This window comes from Parasteatoda tepidariorum, chromosome 2 (assembly GCF_982258835.1).
Source record: "Parasteatoda tepidariorum strain Cologne lab strain chromosome 2, Ptep-v5.0, whole genome shotgun sequence".
NCBI lineage: Eukaryota > Metazoa > Arthropoda > Arachnida > Araneae > Theridiidae > Parasteatoda > Parasteatoda tepidariorum.
The window spans coordinates 77010021-77031790 of NC_141756.1; the positions used below are offsets into that span (position 1 = coordinate 77010021).

At 28.7% G+C, this 21770-nt stretch overlaps 2 protein-coding genes across 2 annotated transcripts; both read left to right on the top strand.

Annotated features, from left to right (window-relative positions):
- Nucleotides 1-6075: 6075 nt before the first annotated feature.
- LOC107454127 (uncharacterized) lies at nt 6076-14574 on the top strand. The gene is made up of 5 exons (XM_016071197.4): nt 6076-6360; nt 8801-8939; nt 11079-11224; nt 12770-12905; nt 14252-14574. Exons 1-5 carry the CDS (start codon nt 6321-6323, stop codon nt 14511-14513), a joined length of 723 nt encoding a protein of 240 aa, XP_015926683.1. The 5' UTR covers nt 6076-6320; the 3' UTR covers nt 14514-14574.
- Nucleotides 14575-19068: 4494 nt separating this feature from the next.
- LOC107454121 (uncharacterized) lies at nt 19069-20160 on the top strand. The gene is made up of 2 exons (XM_016071192.3): nt 19069-19284; nt 19519-20160. The coding sequence occupies exons 1-2, from the start codon at nt 19069-19071 to the stop codon at nt 20158-20160; spliced, it is 858 nt and encodes a 285-aa protein (XP_015926678.3).
- The last annotated feature ends 1610 nt before the right edge of the window (nt 20161-21770 follow it).

Sequence of the window (21770 nt, forward strand, 5' to 3'; positions counted from 1 at the left end):
CTACCCTCTTTTGACCAAACTATTAATGTCTCATTTTCTATATTACATCTTTATATCTAGATTACATATTTTCTAGATGACGTATTTTGAAGGACAAGTACCCAAAACCGACGAAAAATAGACAAGAAATCAAGAAAAATTTATCAAGAGAATCAAGATCATTTATCAAGAAAAATTCCTTTTTTGTGTTTAATTTCGTAATTTAAAGTATCGCCTGCTCTAATTGATTATCATACTTAAGGTAGTCTCTTGAATTAATTAGAGTAAGTCACTATTTTCCCCCCGAACACAATTGCACTATTCTTTTTAAAGTGATTACTTTCATGCATTTGAATGCAAGTACACTAAATTTGTATACAAATCGATTCAAAATTGCACGTTAGTATAATGTGAACTTGCAAACAATTCTTCCATTTTCTGTTTACAAATAAACATAGATGTAATAAGTAATGCACAATTGTGTAAATATGTGGTTTATTGATTGTTATTTTCCCCATTGCGAAGAATGAATATTCAGCTAATTAATATATATATATATATATATATATATATATATATATATATATATATATATATTAAATAAGCCTTTTTATTATATTTACTTCTCAATTTTGTACAATATTTTTGTTGTGCATGGAGATTAAGGAGTATGATGTGTTAGAGCTAATCGAATGCTTTGCTATTAGATGAGATTATTAAATTATTCAATATATCAGTCTTAAATATAATTATCAAACAACCAATTATTAGACTTAAGTATTATTTTTTTATACCAAGTATGAAAACCTAGTTAGCAAATATGATCTTCGTTGACACCCAACATTTATTTTAAAATTTATTTTTCTTTAAAATATTTCAACACTTTACATTTCCTGCAAATTTAATGAGATATCTCGTATATTATTTATTAAATTTTAAATATTTAAATCCCAATTCTGTCCTTAAAAGGAATTATGAATTATTCATATGATAGTATTAACGATTAGATTGAGAAAATTTTACCCCCAGCAGGTTTTTCTCTCTACTTATCCATTCATTTTTCTTTCTTCGCGATAAGCAGTTTGAAATAATAAAATTAGCAAAAATTATATTCCTAACTTATTTATGACATCCGAATCTATTGGGACCAGATTTAAAAATAATCATACACTTGACTACATTTGAAAATCCATCGATAAACTTAGTTTGAAATCCTATAGCACAGGAAAGACAAAAAGAAAATTTAAAAAATTAGCAATCAGTTTTATTTCTGAAGCATAAGTTGAAAGTGCATAGAACTTACAAAATAAGTGGAAAAATAAACTTATATTTATGTAAATAGGTATTTTAAGACATTATAATAAATCTATAAAAACTTGTTAACTGTAAGAAAGAGTCTAACATTGGTTTGTTTTTATTACGTTCGTTTATAATACAGTATGTTTATAATTTATAATATAGTAAAGTACTCTATTTTCATTTAAACCCGTCTAATAATTTAAAAGGATTGAATGAAAACTTATTAATTTAAAACATATATTTGCACAATATTTTTTAAATCTTTGAGAGTTATTGTCCTTTTTGTTTTCATTTTATTTCTTGCAATTAGATAGTTATATAAGATTAAATAATATGAAGTAATAAAAATATCGACTATTTTTAAAAAAAAATTGCAATAGTAAGCAATATTATTTTAGAAGATAGGTATCGATAGTATAAATGAGCGAATTGTGTCTGTGAGAATATCAAATAAATTATAGCTCACTTTTCATACCATTATTATTAACGATTATTTTTCTTACGATGTCTGTTGTTTCTTCATTTAAACTGTAATTGGATACCACAGTTAAGTGACACAAATGAAAAATAATATCAAAGATCATCAAATTGACTCATGGTCAGACAAAAACATCACAATTTACGAAAAAAAGAAAAAGACCACTTTTCGTCACTTTTCCTTCTTAGTAGGCAATCCGAAGGGACAAAGAGGTCAAAAGATTTAAGGACTTTTGGTTAAGCACCTTGAATCAGTCAAAGGAAGGTCACTTTGCAGGAAGAAAACTAGAATATGATTAACTCACCAAAAGATTTAGTGATTAAGAATATTGTCTATACAACGAAAGTTGCAGTTAAGCATCATGTGTTTCGGTTTCTGTAGAATGTTCTTTTGTTTCGGACATAGATGTCTTACCTGGAACCATTTTTCCCCATTGCCTTTTTGACACTTGTTATAATTCTCATCTCGTGATGGTATGAAACAGGTTTTCGACCGGACAACAATTTTCAAGGGCGGTTACTGTAACTTAAAGTTGTTTTTTATCTCTCAATAAGGTGCTGTGATTTATTAAGTCTTTTTCCTTACCTTTTCATTGAACACAGATAAAACAAAAATGCATTTTTCTAGTATCACAACGATTGAATGAATAGGTACTAGAACCACCATCGGGGTTCAATTTGACCCTAGCAAAGAATTAACATCATTCCCAAGTAAATGATACTTTATATGAGGGGTGTAGTTGACAATACAATATGTAAGAGTTTATAGAGATTAATTTTTGTTCTCACTTTTTTATTATTGTAATGTCAATATATTGTAATATTGTATTTCAAGTTATTCTTTCGCAGGAAAGAAAACTGTCAGAAAACTAACAATAGATACAAATGAAAGTAAAACACACTAATACACAACGTGTTTTAGATTGAGAAGTTCCATTATTAAGGGGGTACGCATGGAAACGAATTGTTATTCGAGAAAATCTTTCTTTTATGTCAATTTACAGTGTTTGTGTAAATATGTTATAAATATTTCAATTTTTCGTCAATTTTACGGTTTTTCCATGAATATTTTAGGAATATTTATGCGTTTGTTATGTGTTTTTGTCTGTTGTAAACTTACTTTATCGCCGTAATTTTTTATCTTCTGTAATTTTTTAAATTTATTATTTTTTTGTTTATTACTGTGCAGTTATATATTTATTTGCACCCCTGAAGATGATTAAAAAGTAAAAATTTTGTGAGTGCTACCATTATTTGCTCTTTTCTTATTCAGCACTAAATTTTGTTTTGAATTTAAAGAAGATTTCAAAATATTTACATTTTTTTAAAAGTAGTTAGATATAATTTTGAAAATTTTAAATCCAATACAAAAAATAATAAAAAAATTTACATTTTATTTTATTGTATTTTATTACAATAAAACATTGGTTTTTTTTAATATTTCTCCACTGAAAATGTAACCACTACAACACTGGAAAGATTTTTTCCCCTTCTTGACCAAATTCAACTGTCTAAAGGGTTTGATTAGAAAACAAATACATTAAAACTTCCACAAATGAATTGATAGTTTCTATTTCGTTTCCACGGCTATATCTTTCGAAAAATGCATAGTACATAGTTGTTACCGAATCCAAACCGAAAATTTTAATGTTAATCAGAAATTTTTGGTATTTTAGTATTTTATCAGATTTATGGTTCAACGAAATTATTATAAAACAATTTATAGCAAAATTTCAATTTCATTAATTTGTCTAAATTAAAATTTCTTACAAAATACTATCGCGCAGCTTAATTTGCGTTAAGAAAGATTTTAGTTTGATTCAAAACTGATTTTGACAGTTTAAACAAAAAATGCAAATTTTTAAAAATTGAAATGCAGAAAAATGGGGGTTACAAAACTACCTGTCCATAGCTACTAATCACTTAATTTTGCAACAATAAATTTTGGTGAAAAATCCGTAGGAACTGTAAAAATTATTAAATGCCAGTGCACCCAATCCAAAAAAGTGAATCCTTTATTTTTCACATGTATCGAAAAGTATCAAACTTTCATACGACATACTAATAATAAAAGTTTGTTAAAAACAATAAAACATCTAAAAAACTAAAATCAAAGATTTAACCTGTCATCTGTGAGATGGCGAGAAAAGAGGACTCTTAGTAGAAATATAATACCATCAGAATTTTCTGATAAGCTGTTTTAGTATGAAACATTCACATTTTTAGTGAGGGTTTAGCCAATGTAGCATTTATATCAGAATATGATAACAGTCATTTTTATATTATTAGTATGACAAAAATTATCAAATATTAAATTGTTAATTTTTGTCTAACTATGAGCTAACCTAAAACCTAAGAAAGCCGGAAAAGATGGATCTCAACAATATCATAATCTGAGAAATGAAATTCTTAGGCAGCAAACTATCTTAAGATGTGACGGTATACATCAAAATAATTATTGGGTAGTCAGGGAAACATTTTTATTACTGCTTTGTTTGCTTATTAACTTTTTGTTTACGACTGGTGCAGCAAGTGAATCAAAATGACTGGCTAAGTGCTGTAAGCGAAAGGTATGTTTAATTTTAAAATTATTTAATAAGCAAAAATAGATGATATATAAAATAAATAAACATATATAGGCCTCAAATTTATCAATTAAAACAATACATAATGGTCCCTATTTACTGAGTTTGCCAAAAATTCTCCTTTTAATATTCACCCTTTTTCAAAATGGAAATTAAGGTTGCGAGTCTGAAAGCAACGTCAAGAAATAATGTTAAGTTATTTTTATTTTTCTTAAAAAAGTTTTGAGTAAATATCGGTTTAAAATTCTGCTACTCAGATATTTAATTTTTAAATTTATTTCAAGCAATTTAAATAACAATTATCATAATTTTATCATGAAATGAAAAGGAAAAACACAATATTTCTTAATATTTTTTTTTTAAAGTATCTGCTTTCGAATGCTGTAAGTTTCCTGATTTCCATACCATATCACGAGACTTATTTTCCTTTTCCAATATTTTTATCTACTAGCTATTGTATGAAAATGTTTCTTAAAAAATAAGTCAATTTAGTTAAGTTATTACGCTAAGTTTGCAATAAAAAACAATGATTTTTATCTAGTTTTCCTTTAGTGATATTTAAGCATAACGGAAAAAAAATTAAGATTTTGTTTATTTCAACTATCTTTATTCTTTCTGACATTCATTTATGAAACTTATGGCCTTCGAATTATTATATTTTATTTTGGGTATTTTGCTATAACATTTTTCCAGCAAATGCGATGAAATACTATTATCATTTAGAGATCAATACTTTAAAAAAGGCGCAATTTTAAAAGCACTTTTTATAAAATTATGATCATATCTATCATGTGTTTTGCCCTTATCGTAGGTTTTAAAATGCTATTATGTTTTTTTTCCTTAATAAACGAATATGTTATTTAATGAGAAAAGAAAGATAAAAGCCATGTTAGAAAAATGCATCAAAAATGTTCAGAAAATGATCATCAACTGATGAAAACACTCAAATTGACTCTGAACCTGACTAAATAGAAATATGGATAGTTGTTTAAATGTACATATATTATAATTGTGTATATTTAAATAAATATTTCATGTTAAACACATAGATAATTGTGTTTAATTATCTTAAATATCATCATATATTTGTTTAAATATATGGTGATATGTTGAGATAATGTGGATACAGATGCTTAAAAAATTAAATAGATTATCGAGATACAATCAAATACGGAATAAAAAATTTCTTATTTACTAACTGATGAGAAGTAATCTTAATATAATTACATTATTTAAATATTTTCTCAATATACATGTCCATATAGCTGATTTAGAAACATATACCAAATCCAATTAGTAATTCATTTCAGTTGTTATTTTTTAATGTATAATTATTAAAATTTATTCTAAAACATTAGCAATTCATGTGTTGACCGGTAGTTAAACAATAAAATAGTAATATTTTTCTAATGTTAGGAAATTTAATAATAATCTTCTGAAAAATTACCGTTGCTCAGATGCAATATAATGTACAAACGCAGCCCTTTTTATATAAATTTTAATCGTAATAAAAAAAATAAAACTACATTGAAAAAGCAAATAAACATCTTGACGTCAGTAACAAAGAGATAGAATAATTTCAATAAATGTTAATAATTGCAACACCTAGCAAAAGAAAAAAAAATGCCCATCAAAATAATTGACAGGGGACATTTAAAGTAATATTTAAACAACAGCATTCATTAACGCTGAAATTGCGCAATCATCTACTAACTGAATATTGCCTCACGTGGTCATACTAAGGAAAATCCTGTCGACTTTAAGACCTGCGGGCGTTACTCCTTTTATTGAAATTTCGTGTAGATTATAACAAAAGACAATCACTCTTTTCCTCAAACAGAATCTAACAAAAAACATGGCTGTCTTTTTTTTTTTTTAATTTGCCTTAATGATATCATCCCCATCCATTGCTTAAAAGTTATATAAATGTTACTGAAGCATTAGAATAGTAGTTCAGTAGTTTACTTCTTTAGGATCAATATGAAACTTTTAATACTCCAGGTTTTGTTTATTGGCCTTGGTAAGTTATAATCAAAGATTATCGATTAGATGAATGATTAAGAAATTATTATAATTAGTCCTTGTTATATTTTATTAAAAGTTTTAGAAATTAAAAAAGATTTTAATTATAAAACACATAATTATAAATATTAAGAAACATTTTAGATATCAAATATTAAATATTGTTTAAAGAAACAGGATTTATTTACATTTCTTTCACAATACATTTAATTCCAAAGTTTCAAATTTACAAATCCTTTAAACTACAATGTATGCATAATTTGACGTAAAAATTACTGATGTTTTCTAGATAATGTCAAACTTGAGAATAATTTGAATGACTGTTTTCCCCAAAATAATCAAATCAAATTATTGCAAGTTAATTTCATGTCATATAATTTAATAAAATAGTCTGATAATCTTACTTATTTTTAATTGCAATAGGTATTTTCGATTATAAAGTAATATTCCGTTGTAGCCAAATATTGAATTTTAACATTCTTCATAATTCTATGCCCACACCTGGCCCGAAAGGGTTAGCAAAAAATATTCCGTTTGAAATTATTTTGTCCTATTTGAAATAGATAAAAAGAAAAGTAAATTTTAAGACTCAATATCATGCCTGAAAAATTAGTCACAACCTAAAATCACGGAAGATTTCATAGTAAAAACAATAATTAACATAGGTAAATAGACATAGGTAAAATAAGCAATAATTCCTTAATCTTGAGATTTTTCTTTTTCATGTTTTTAAAAAAAAAATTTGATTCAGAAATAAGAAAAGCTGCATCATTAACGAAACTCCTGGCTCATAGTAAAATTTAAATCCTTCCGATGATAAAATTTAAACGGATAAAATAGTTTAAAAAAATTATGTAAAGTTCTCTTAAAACATATTTTATGTAACCACCAATTAACAGTGATTTGTATAACCTAATAATTATGAAAAATGTCACATGCTGTATTTTCATTTATATTTAATCGATAGTTTCACAAATTATTTTTGTACTCATGTATCAAATGTTTATCTCTGACTCCCTCTTAGAACTATTTCGCAAAAGACATTAAAAAAATTTGAAATAAATTTTTTAAAGTGAATTTTTGAATTAGAAACAAACTTCAAAACAGTAAATGATCGATAAATTTGGCATCATTAAAACATGTGATATAAATGATTTTTTTAAACTTTCTATTTAACTCTAAAATAATCAATGAAGTAATATCTAATTTTTGACATTTTAGCATTCCTCTAATTATTTTTACTATTTTTGAAAATATTTTTGTTGCGTAATTATGTTAGTTTTAATGAAACACAAGCTCTTAAATATTTTATAAAATTGCTTTTACGCTCTAGAGTCATCTGAGCGCATTTAGGGTGTTTCAGAACTTTTTTAAACCATTTACTTTGTATGATAGTTTGATACAGGTTTGTGATCGGTTTCAATTTCTGAAAATGAAAAAATATTAATTTAAGCACACTTCTTTATTTTAATATTATATTTCCTCATTAAGTAATTCCGCCTTGAACTGATAGTAAGGACATGGTTCCCAGTAAAATAACGTAGTCAAACATCATTGGCTGAGGGTCAGTGAGTGCCAAGGGGATCACGGGGATCACTTTGATCAGCTTGCATAGGATCCGAGGTATGGGTCCACGTTAAACTGCTCTACTGTAAAGTGCATAATTTCGCGAACTGATCTTTTCGCACTACCAAAGAGGGGAAACGATTTTCTCTGCTGATCACCAAAATTGTGATGGCATGTCTTCCGATCATCCTGATGGATGTTTCCAAGACCGTCGCCAATAGCCCATTGTGCAGCTCTAGTGCGAAGTCCCTACCTACCTCCTCATGAAGTGTGTTAATCGATATGTTCCATTAAGCTTTTATCTTTTAACAAAATTCATAAAATTAATCCAGTAAATACGGTAGTTTCTTAAATTTGACAAATAGTTCTCTTGAAATAAGAAAGTAATTTTGCTTGAAATTAACCACAAAAAAAAGTTTTGTAAATTGCGTAAAAAAATTCATCGATTTCGAATGTCAAATTGTTGATTTGATTCTTTTTCAAGCATGCCGTCAAATGTAATATTATGTATAACTAATTCACTAGTCTCATGTTGAGTATTGACAATTGATAATATTAGAAAAACTATTTAAAAAATTAAAATGTAAAGTTGACATCACAAACATTTGAAGGATTCAGCTATAAAATACTTTTAAAAAAATCCCGAAATTAATAATGAAACATTATATTCACATTATAAAACTTCTTATTGAAAGACTTGACAAACTAAATGTTCCAACTTTCCAGTGGCACATAGCATATTAATAAGCCCGGGAAACAAGCTTTTTTTTAAAAAAAAATTTGCTTATCATGATCTATTTCTAGATTAGTGACTAAGATTTTTATTTTGTATAAAATTTTTAAAAAAATGTGTTTCTTAAATTTTTTTTCAGCTGCCAAGACACTTGGAGCGGCCATTGAAAAATGCCATTCGTCGGTGTTAGCAGCATGTGGAGACCCTATATCAGACTTCCGTAAAAAGATGGGAACAAGTTTCCCTCTTGACAATGCCCAAGTCAATGAATTATGCAGGTATCTATAATAAAATAGCTATAAAAAATAGCTCAAAATAGCACTGTAGCAAAAAACTAAAATTTAATATCTGAATAAGCATGGAATCATTCATCAAATAATAAATTTCAATTTATTCTTCTGTTACTTTTTTAATTTGTTTCAGAAAACGCGATGAAGAAAGGGTTTCAAAAACTACACATTTCTTTTAAAATCTTATAATATGTAAAATAGTTTAACAAAAAGAGAAATTTTCAAGAAGTTTCAGTGCACAATACATGCTTGTGCTGGAGAAAGTTTACTGGGAGAGGAAAAATATTTAGATTGTAATTTAAAAGTAATTAGAAATATTCAATTTATTTAACTTTAGTCACGCACAAAACACCTGAATAAAAGTCAAAACATTTCCATAACCAATTTTTTGGAAGATAAAAAACAGTTTTGAAACACCAAAAAAATTATGTTTGATGTCCTTTTAGGTCATACAGATAGAATATATTTTTATAACACTTTTTAACTTATTAATGTTACTCATATAACTTTAATCCAATTTTTTAATGATGCACTTTAGGAGTTCTACAATCTGACAAGAATGTAACTCATTATGCAATACGCATAACAAAAAACAGTTTGAAATTTCGAAACATGAGGTATTTGCAAAAATTCAAGATAACTACGAAACACTCCTAAGACAAAGTTTAAGTATCCGAAATGTCTACATAAATGTAATTTTAACCATAAATACCAGGTTAATTTCGAGTAAAAAAAGTTTATATCCTCATTTGATGCTAAAATGAAATATGTAAGAGCATCCCAAATATCTGCTTGTTCAATTGTCGAGGGCTTAAAAAAACATTTTTGGAAAATTACTGGCTTATTGAAGGTATTGAAGGCAATTTGTCTGGGAAAACCAAAATCTTGTAAATGCATCGAATGTATTTTTGTTTCAATCGAAATGTATTTTTCTTTAAATCATTTACTTCTCTGTTTTTTCTTTAAATCATTTACTTCTCTGTTACACTTTAAAAAATATTAAAATTTGTATAATTCATTATTTTTTAAATAAATATATAGTTTAATTTGAAACAAATCATTGATTTTCCTGTTCAACACAGAAAAAAATTTAAATATGAATTAAAAATATTCTTGTTTTAGACATGCGCAGTAGATCTTGAAAAAACATTGAAAAATATGCAAAAAATAAACATTAATGTGAAAACAATAAATTACTAACTGTTTATAATTCTTTTAGAAGAATATCCGTAGCTTGAAATCTTGCTTAATTTGCAACACAAGGAACAACAGCATGAAAAAGTACAATTTATAGTACAAATGGAAGTAAAATGAAAGACAAAGAATCAAATTTAATTTATTTTCCCAAATTTTAAAATTTATTTTTCAGCACCAAAAAAATATTTTATTACCTGTCGTTTTTTTTGTAATTCTTTGTTTTCCTTAAATTATAAATATTGAAAACTTTCATTATTACCTTTCAAAATTAATGTCAAAAACAACGTCTTCTGTTAGTGAAATTTACGACTCCTTGGATTTCGTAAGACTGTCAGTTTTTGTTTTAAGATGAGCTACGGGACATATTAGTGAGTATAAAAGAGCGCAGATCTTGCTTTTGCAACACAATCGAAGGAAAGTATCTGATATTTTAAAATTACTGGAAATATCAAGCAGAAGCGTAACAGTAGGTAATACTAACAAAAACTAACAATAGCTTTAAAGTTTCAATGTCAAGGTAACATAGAGCCAGGAAAATGTCGAACTTGTTGAGTAAAAAAATGAAGCTGAAACGATTGACAACTCTGCAAATTACGAAAGAATTCAAGGTAAACTAAAAATGAATCTAAGATATCTCTTTAAACAATTCAAGTAGAAGTTTAATTTCTTTGGATTGAAAATCAATATAGCGTAAAAGGTAAATTAAAAGACAAAATATTTAATCATTAAGCTGCTCTTAAAATATCCCTAAATCTGTTGGTTGAAAGAAATTCTTGATTCACAATTTATTTATAAGAATAAGCATGATTCACTTTTGATTTAAAATAGTAAAATATTATAAATAAATAAATATAATAGATAGATTTTTTGGGGGCGATTTATTTTTAATGTCTAGTTAAAAATAAGTTATTTGTTTTCCTATTTCAACAGTGCAATCGAACAATCAAAGACATGTGCAGAAGATTTTCAAAAGAAATGCATGACACCAATGCAAATTCAGACTATGAGTTTCTTGACCGAAGGATCTCTTGAAGTATATAAGGACTTCTGTACAGAAGGATCAGAAATTAGAACTGGTGAGATATTTCATTAGTATTTAGAAGCTATAAATTTAACTTTTCTATTTTAAATATCAAATACTTAATATGTTAAATGGAGGAATCAATTTTTTCGTTCTATTTATTTATTAATTCTTTTTTTTACAATATTGTTTAGCTATTGAGAGCATGGTTGATTTAATTAATTTTATTCCAACTCAGTCGGATGTGCAGATTCATTCAGAAAATCAGCAGAGTATATTCAGAAATTTAAACAAGAGCATACACACAAAAAAAAAAACTCTAGTAGGTGGAGCAGTAGAGTATTATGTGGACCTTAATGATATGCAATTTGGGCATCTAAAGTGGTATATCATGCACCCGAGGTTGGGATACCCTGCTTTTACCCATTTAATTTCTAGTTGAGAGAATAAAAGATCCAGGCTACAGATAATAACCTACACTATCTTCCTACTTGAAGCATGGCTTAGGTCTTTTTCTTCTGACACCTCATTTGCTTAGACAATATAGCAGATCATTACCATACTATTTAGTGAGTACAAAATGCATGTTTCCAAAGCATGGGAAAGTACCACATCTCTAGGCAATCAACAAAAAAGTGAGTTATAATTCTCAGTTAAAGTGATCCTCCAGTTTCAAGAGGGTCAAATGGCATATTAAGCATATTCACAAGTAAATCAACAAATAAACAGTCAAGAAAAGTTAAAAGTAAGCAGTTCAAGTTATCCGAAATCAGTAAAGTTAAGAAATATTCTGGTATTTAATTAAGTTATAGGATTTTTTTTTCAACTTCAGTAACATTGAAAGTTTCCTACTTTCAAAATAACCTCTAGACAAAAAATTTTTAAAAAAATGAAATGCAGTGGTATTGTATCTCTTGCATTTCATGAAATTAATTTAATGCCCTCTCACTTAAAAGTGAAAAAACAATACAATCTAAAATTTTGATAATTAAAAGTTTTTGAAGTTTCTGAATAATATTTCGCAATCCCAACTTCACAATTTGGACCATTTGCAGCTATAAATAAGAAAAATATTTTTAGCAATAGAAAGATTTTTGCATCGAATAATGAAACTATTAATAGTTATAATTAATTAATTAGCCCGAGTACATGCTCATAAAATTTCTGAAATCCAAAGTCCTCCGTTCTATTGAAAGTCATGTGTTGTACAGGAATGAGAAAATTTTCATTATCTTCAGATCTATGTTTGAATTGATGAAATGACCTGACAAATGAGTAGTGCTGCCAAATATCAATTGGATTCTGTGCTAAAGCATACTTTCACCCTTGTGGTGCTCTCTTGTCAAACGGAAAGAGCACCTTTTTGTCCTAATTCACAAAATGATGATGACTGGCGAGCTTGGTTTATCCATGTGATATTAGAAAGAGCACAACATTAATTAATTGGAATATTTCAAGAATTTCTCGTTCTTTTCGAGCATTAATATTACTCTTTAGTGAGTGGAAATCTAAATAATGAAAATTTATGATAAAAATCAGTAATTAATTTTTCCAAAATGATTTTTAAAAGAAATTTACCCTTAAATATCCGTGTTAACAGATTATCTGAAGAATGCACCATGCATTGACGAATCTTCAAAGACACCGGAAGCAAAGGAACATTCCAAATACGTGGAAGCAACTTTGGAGGAAATGTCAGTGAAGGCCCCTCAGGATCGACTTCCTACAATCTGCTGGTAAGATTTTTGTTTTAATTACCAAGCACGTGTTGCAAATATTTAAAATTATTTAAAAATATATTATTTTTTTAAATTTTATGAATTTATGCCCGGTTTAAACTTCGGTTGATTTTCCAAGTTAAAATGAGGTAACACACTGAAATCATTTGACATCCATAATAAAAAACTGTAAAACCGTCATTGGATAAAGTTTTTAATTAATTTAAAATTTCATCCAATTTAAAAAGCAAGAAAAATCTGAAACGTAAGGAACTTCTAACCACGAAAAAATTAGTTTATAGTAATGAATATTATTTTTCTTAAAAATATTCTTTTCTTCAAATGAATATGGGTTCATATAAACCAAACAAAACAAAATCCTATTTTCATTTTCGTAAGTTTAGTTCCGATTCGGTTTCGTCTGTCAGATTACGTAACAACATTTAGAACTTCCTATCTAAAATTCAGAGATAAAATTATTTAAGGGTTTTTGAAAGCCCATTGATTGGTTTTGAAGATTAAAAATATATAAAAAAACAAAACGATTTTTTATTAGATTTCCATCCAATCGGAAACCTTTAAAATTACTCTTTACGAGGATTTAAGCGATTTCAAGACATAAAATGATTTTATGCATAAAAATATTGCTATTATTTAAAAATAGTTTTTAATTGCCATTCCCACTATAATCTCCTCACAGGAAAAAAATAAAAATCTTTCTATTTTATTTTCTTTCTCTATGAAAAAAATTAGTTTGCAATAATCACACAGGAGAAATTCTAATCTTTAGCGTAAAACTTTCCTATATTTTTTTTTCCTTTCATTTTTAATTTCATAATGCACACACAATCATTTTCTCCAAAAAAATAAAATGAAAAATTAACAAGCCTCGGAGTGAGGAAGATTAATTAATTAAAATATTCTCTAACGAATATGTAACAATGGCAACATCATTAGCCTTAGATAAAATAGATTAAGAGGTGCTAATTTTAATGAGAAGCATATTTAATAATTTTAACCATTTAGCAAAATTTTAGTCGTTGCGATTATAAAAAATTTATTAAAAATGTATTATACCAAGCAAAGCCTCTTTCTTATCCTTAATGAAATTATTATTAGTTTATAGTTATAAAATAATAGGACATTAAACATTTAATTCAAAATAAAAATTTATACATAGTGTTATATGAGTTAAAATGAAATTATATAGCTATAAATTTGTATAAAAATTTATAAATTTATATACTTACCGTAGCAATGAGAAATATCCACAAGCAGTAACTTATAACAGCTGAAACACACAGTTGTTTGTATTGAGTTATTTTAAATCTGTTGCATTTGAAAAAACATTTTTTTCTGTCTAGTGCGTATGCTCTTATGACTGAAAAATCAAGAGAATTTGGTGAAGCAAAGTGTGGAAAAGGAGCTGTTGATTCTTTCCATAAGGTTGTAGAAATGGCTGTCTCAACTCTTCCAAATGTACTGTGTTCCGGATTCGATCCTGAGGGAGATACTTGCAAGGCTGTTCTTCCACCTCCAGGAACACAACCGAAAGGAACTCTCAAGAACTCACACATTGCACAGTCATTTGTTTCTATGTACCTAAACGATATCACAGAAATTTGAGTTTTGTGACATCCTTTACTAAGCTATTGTGATTAAACTGTTTTTTGTTATTTTTTTCTAACATTTACGTATTCTTTGTTACTATAAGGGGTTCAAAATAACAAGGGCAAAGTAAAGATGTAAAGCAACCATACAGAAATAAAAAACGACATGCAAACAGGGAATCACAAACTTCTGTTGGAACTGGTTACACTTTTTACATTGAATTTTTCCTATTTAATTAAAACATCTTGAATATCATAGTTAAATTTAATGTAAAAGTTAAAAGTGGTTGTTAAATCATTACACATTGCATGAGTTAAGGCTCAAATCTTTTTTTTTGAAAACTATTTAATTAACTGCAAAATAATAATAGCATTTTTAATAGACTTAAAAACACGACTTTTTTAAGAAAAAATTTCTCAGAAACAATTCGTCCGATTCCATTTAAACTCTGTATTTTATCATATAAAATTACATTGTTTAAAATAATGTAAAAAAATGTATATTTTACAAGACAAAATAATTTTGCCGAATATGAAATAAAATTATGAAGTATAATAAATATTTACTAAAAGCTATTTTTTGCATAGGTTTATCTTTGTGTAAACGAATTTTATAGCTGCGTGCGAAAGTATTTCAGTTTGCTTAAAATGTTCTCGATATTTAACAAAAAACGTGAACATATAATTATCATTAAGGGGTCAAAACTTTCGACCTCTCTCCTAAAAAACTACTGGAATTCTACGTCCCAGATCACAGATACCCATTACATTTTGGGAGTCAAAAATCCAAATCCATTGAAAAAAAGTATGTTTATTCAGAGTACGCGTTTGTGTTTGACTTCGTTACTTAAAATATTGTATGCATTAATTGATTAACATATTTAAAATTACCTCTTCGAACCATGAGTTCTAAAACGTCGTTAAATCAAAAGTTATTCGGGGTGGTCCGCTTATTTTTTTCAATATTGTACATTTATAGGAGATAAATAATAATAGTTAAAATAGATTAATGCTAGCCTGCTCATTGTATAAAACTGCTATGCATTTAAATTCGATATAATATTCTCATTTTAAAAAAAAAAAACATTATTTAGTTTATTTTAACCCATGTAATCTTTCATATAACAATATCATCAATGAAGCACTGTGACAATAGTTTTTTGAAAGATTGCTGGTGTCTGGTAGTTTGAAATGCGCCTCAATCTTGCCAACAACTTATATATTTAAGAGGTGGGTAATTAAAAGTAATCACACTGTAAAAAATGAAAACTCAAATTTCAGGAAACTTCTTTGGCTTTTGACGAAACCGTTTCTTGGTATATGCTTCAAGTGAATATTTCCACAAAATGACGAAATAACTATCGTCTCTTATTTGAGGAAAAGAATTTCGTCAATAGTAAAATAATATTTCACCTTTCTATTTTTTTTTTTTCAAAAAAAAAATACCTCCTTTTTTATGATTAATATATCTGAAATTTCTATTGATAACTCTATCGTGAGTACCATATAGCAGAGTCAATAATATTTAAAAATAACAAATTAATCCCTTAACCGAAGGGGAATTTGTGCCCGGGAACTTTCTAATACGAGGCCAACTCCTAGACCACCATACATTCACCATTTAATTCGTTACTTAAATTTCGGTTGTCTAATCTTCATCTAGTTTCGTCATTCCAGTTAACAATCTTCCACAATCCACAATGATGAGGTTTTGAGACGAAGAAATATTTTCGTCATAGATTGGAAAACTCCTATTTCGTTACGAATCACGTGAATTCTTGAAAACAGCGAAATTTAGCTTAGAATTGTCGAATTTTCATTTTTTTCCGAGAGGACATGCGAATCAGCGAAAAATACTAACATGGGTGGAACTTCTTAGAATTAAAACAGGCTACAGAATTACAAAAACAGTAGTAGAATAATTTAAAGATATATTTATATATATAATGTGGCAAACTATTAAGTAAGTAGTAAAAGAAATTTAGTACTCTTTCTTTTTTTCGTGGAAACAGTTATTAGTTTACGTACGTTAATCGTACGTTAAGTACGTACGATTTGTTAAGTTTTGATAAGAAATACGTAGAGCGATAAAAAAAACGATTATGAAAAAGTTGTTTTGAAATCCCTATATGATTACAGTGACAAATGTAATATACCAGCATTTAATATACTAAACAGAGTATTTTCATTATTTATTTTTTCAAAATGCATTTCAGAAAGTGTGGCAGATATGCCTTTTATAAAGTTTTAGTGGAAACGAATGCAAAACACATGGACTGAGTAAATTAAAGGTATCATCAAACAACAGTGCTAATTTACAGGCAAACAGTAAAATGAATGTTTGACGAAATTTTGACAAATGGCTCTATTAAAGTCAATATCCCAATACTTAACGAACACAGCAAGTTTTGAAGTAAACAAATACTGAATTACATATGAGTAATGCATTATATCATTAAATATTATTGTAACGGTGGCAAAACTATGAAATATTAAACGTGATGTAAAGCAGAAAAATCTGAGATAATTGATATTATTTTTAAGGAACTTATAAGGAATGATATTTTACAGGTTAAAAAAAAACATAGGGTGCTGGGAAAAATTACAATTGAGCATAATTTAAGGCTGAAGTGTAAATGTTATCTTTTAGCTGGCACAGAAAAAAATCTCATTTTTTGTGTTCTAGCCAGGCACATACAAGATATCCTATGTACCAAAACTAAAAAAAAGAAGATAAAAACAATTAAGATGACTCTATACCATGTGAAAATTTTTTTATTGCAAAGTCCCTTTTATCTCCATAAGTAATTGAAAAGTTATAGTATATAAAAAAGGGAATTCAGAAAAACTAAGAGTAAGATTTAAAGTTTCAAATACTGAAAAGAAATTTTCAAAATATCAAAATGTAAAAAAAAAAGTTATGAGAAGATAGCTTAGTATTATACAATGTAGAAGTTCTCTCTCGGTAATTTGTCTGCCTTTTGATAGTTTTAGTTTATTTTTCAGCAATTGAAATTTCATGACGAACTGTAGGTTTGCCTGAACTCATTTTTTTATGTTTTAAATTTTAAATTACTTCTGGGGGTGAAATTGCCATGAAAAGTTTCTCCCATAGTATGACACCCTCTCAAGGGGATATTATTCAAAACATGATTTTATAAGTAAACAGGTATTTGTTGCACTTTTTCAAGTATAATTCCAAATTTGTAGTAAGATAATTGAAAAGAATTACAAGGGTGATGTTTCAAGTACAACATAACTATAAGGGTGAAATATAAATTTTATCTTTCTATCGGCACTAAAAAAATACATCTTTTGTACCAAAATTAATCTTTTCTCTAAATAAATCAAATCATAGCATTATTTCCAAAATCGAACTGACCACTTATTTGCAACGATTAATTTGCAAACCAATAAATTATATCTTTTTTTTTCTAAAAGGAAACTGCTATAATTTTTTTCTAAGTTAAAAGAATGCACAATACCTTTCAAAGCAAAAACTAAGCATTAATGGCGCTGTTTAGAAACTGAAAGAAAGTATAGCCAAATTAATCAATATTTACGTTAAAAAGTTAAAATCCGTCTTTACATATATTTGACACATTTAACTGATTGAAAAATGGATTTCAACATGTCAACCAATTGCATTTAATTTTTTTAAGCCTAGGAAAAAGATTTCTGCTAACAAGAACTTTCTTTTTCTTAATATTGATACCCAGGATTCTTGAGATTTAAACTAAGTCTTAAATGTGTGTACTCAAATATATAATATATAATATATGAATATATATAATATACAATATAATAATATATAATACATAATATAATATATAAAATAATATATATATATATATATATATATATATATATATATATATATATATATATATATATATATATATATATATATATATATATATATATATATATATATATATATATATATATATATATATAGATGTGAGATCAACCAGACATATTTTTTCATAGGGGTGTAAAGTAGCAGGCCACCTCGTTGATGCACCCTGGGTTACGCAAAATCTGCTACAGCTATGCCGCTTGCCAATGGCTCCTAGAAATCCTTCAAACTGTCCTTCTAAGAACAAACAGCGCTTAGTAATAGTCCAATGGAATGCGGGTGGATTTTCTCGATAAAAGATAACGCAGCTTATGACTGAATTAAATGGCCGACAAATAGATGTATTTCTTATTTTTGAGGCAAATTTATTTACAGAAACTGTAAAGTACTTCATGTTTGATAATTACTATTTACAATTTTTGCATAAATCAAGAAGAATCGCTAGTGGAATCTTGGTTGGTATTAAAAAGAACTTGACATCCAAATTCAACATTGTCAATGATTTAGCCTCTCTTATTGGGGCTGAGCTGGTCAAAATCGACGTTAGAAACAAAAATCTTATTTCACCATCTATGCTTGTTATAGCCCACCTAACAATAATAAATTAAATTGTCAGGGCCTGTCCTTCCTTAATAAAGTTATCCTCTGTGGTGATTTTAATGCTCACAGCCCTCGATAGAATTATAATGATTATAACCATGCAGGGAGGATAATGGAAGACTTGATCAACTCAAGCAGAATAGAAATAATTTTCCAGAACACGGATATTCCTTCATATATTCATTATAATGGAAATGGTACAAATTCCGATCTGATATTAGTCGCTGCTGATTTAACTGGAGATGCAAGAAGAGAGGTCATCTATGATCCAGGTTCTGGACATCGCATGATTACGACCAGCTTTGGATTACAGTCCTGTTTCCCTTTAGTAAATAAAGTCAGAAATAGGTGAAATTTTTGGAAAGTAAACTGGGAAAACTTTTGCTTGGAGCTTGAGGCTATCCTTTTGCAGGCACCCAAATTTCTAGATCCTGAGATGAGCGTCGATAAATCATTCTCTGGTTTTTCTGAATTGATTTTAACAATCGCCAAGAAGTGGATGCCAAGAGGTAAACAAACAGGGTTCAGAGCTTTCTGAAATGATAGATTGACTGAATTAAAGAGCGTATCCATTAAATCTCGAAATGTTGCTGAACAAACTAAAAATTCTAAAGACGTCCAAACATGGAGAAGAGATGTAGCTATCCTTAGAAGAGAAGTTACTGCGGCAAAGAAAAAGTGTTTTACTGATTTCATTAATAATATGGATTATAGAAAGGAGGGAAAAAGGATTTATAATTTTGTCAATGAAGTGAAAAGGGAGGAGAGTGGTGTGAGAAGAGAACCTATGAAAGTGGGCTCAAAAATACTGACGGATGACATGAACATTGCCTATGCTTTTAACTCCCTTTATTGCAAAAGACAACGCTTGAGAAGCGATCTAAAGAAGAGTCAGAAGACCCTTAGGAAAACAATCATCAGGGAATTTTCTTCATGCCCTCAGAGACATTTAGTTTTTAATAGATATTTCACTATTTCAGAATTACGGGGAGCTATCGGACAAATGAAAGGCAAAAAAAGTTCAGGTCCAGACAATATCCACCCCGAGTTTTTAAAGAATATTGGTGTAAACACCCTGGATGTACTCCTTAAGCTCTATAATAAGAGTTGGAACTCGACTGTTCCTGTTGTCTGGAAAAAGGTCATCTTGACTCCAATTGTCAAGGAAAACACACCAAAGCAGGAGTTAGACCAATTGCTTTGACCGGTGTGTTGTCAAAGTTAATGGAGAGAATGATAATTGCCCGTCTTAAATGGTACTTGGAAACCAATGGCCTCATATCTCCCAAACTAGCGGGATTTAGAAATTACCATTCTACAAGCCAACAAGTCGTATCCTTAAGCCAGTCTATTAAAGATGCACTTGATGAACGAAATTCGGTACTGGATGTTTATGTGGATTTCAAAGCTGCGTATGATAAAGTTTGGAGGTTAAAAGCAGTCAGAAAGCTTCAAACATTGGGTGTTGGAGGAAAAATGTTCCTTTGGATAAAACATTTCATGACCCAACGTTTGTGTGCTACTCGTTATGGCACCAGTACTTCAAAATATAAACAAGTTGAGACTGGTTTGCCTCAGGGCACAGTTATTAGTCCCCATTCATTTTAACATTTTTATCAACAATTTACCAGACATCTTAGAATCAGAGGGGCTCGTAAACACCACCCTTTTTTCCGATGACCTTGTAGTATGGGCCAGAGCTTCTAAAAAAGAACAAGACGGTTTAAACCAAACCTTAAACTCTGCGCTCCAGAGACTAGAGAAGTGGTGTTCCACTAACAATATGAGAGTGAATCAAGGGAAAACCACGCGTCAGTTTTTCACTCTTAACAGACAAAGCTTTACTCCAAGTGTAATGTATAAGAATTCGGTTCTACTGCAGACGGGTGGTGCTACCTATCTTGGCTGTATTTTTGACATGCGTTTAAGCTGGAGAAGGCATGCAGAGCATGTTGTTTCTAAGGCTGAACGTATGCTACCTATTCTTAAACGCTTAGCAGGCGTCAAGTGGGGATGTGATAGAGAGACTCTGAACACTACGTATAAAATGTATATTCGACCAATATTAAATTATTGCTGTGAGATATTGATCTCGGAAACGGGAGATGTGATATAACGTCTGGGGGTATTTCAAAATCAGGCATTGCACATTATAACCGGAGTTGTTAAAACTACTCCCATTTTGGCAATGCAGTTGCTTTCGGCAAACCAACCAATGATCAACCTAATTCAGAAAAATGCTTTTGTCCTTCAGAGACTTATTCGGTTGCCAAGTAATTCTATTTGGAGGAATTATGATAATAATAGACAAAGAAATTTGAAGACGCAAAATGGTTTCCTGCAGTGTGTCTCTCGCATTGAACAATACAATGTCATAAGATCACTGAAAACGGCACTGCTGTTTTTGGCAAACCATTTGGACTATAGCTTTCTTGATGTGGAGTTGGACCACCTGAATATAAAAGTAGATAAGAAAGAAATGAGTCCAGAGCAAATAAAAGCTATTGTGTTTGAAACAATTTAGCAGCGATTTCCTGCTGAGGAATAGATACATATATACACGGATGGTTCTCTGACCCTTAGGGACCAAGGGGCAAACAAAGGAATTTTTAGCAAACTTTCCTGTTTCTACTTACCCGTAGGAGCTTACTCCACGCATTTTGATCGGGAAATGAAAGCCCTCCAGATGGCTCTTCAACAACTATCATTGATACAGAACTCTTTCAAGAAAACAGTTATCCTTTCAGATTTAACTTCAGCAATGCAGGCCATCTCCTCTTTTTTATTGTCGTATGCCTGTTTAAGCAGTGGGGG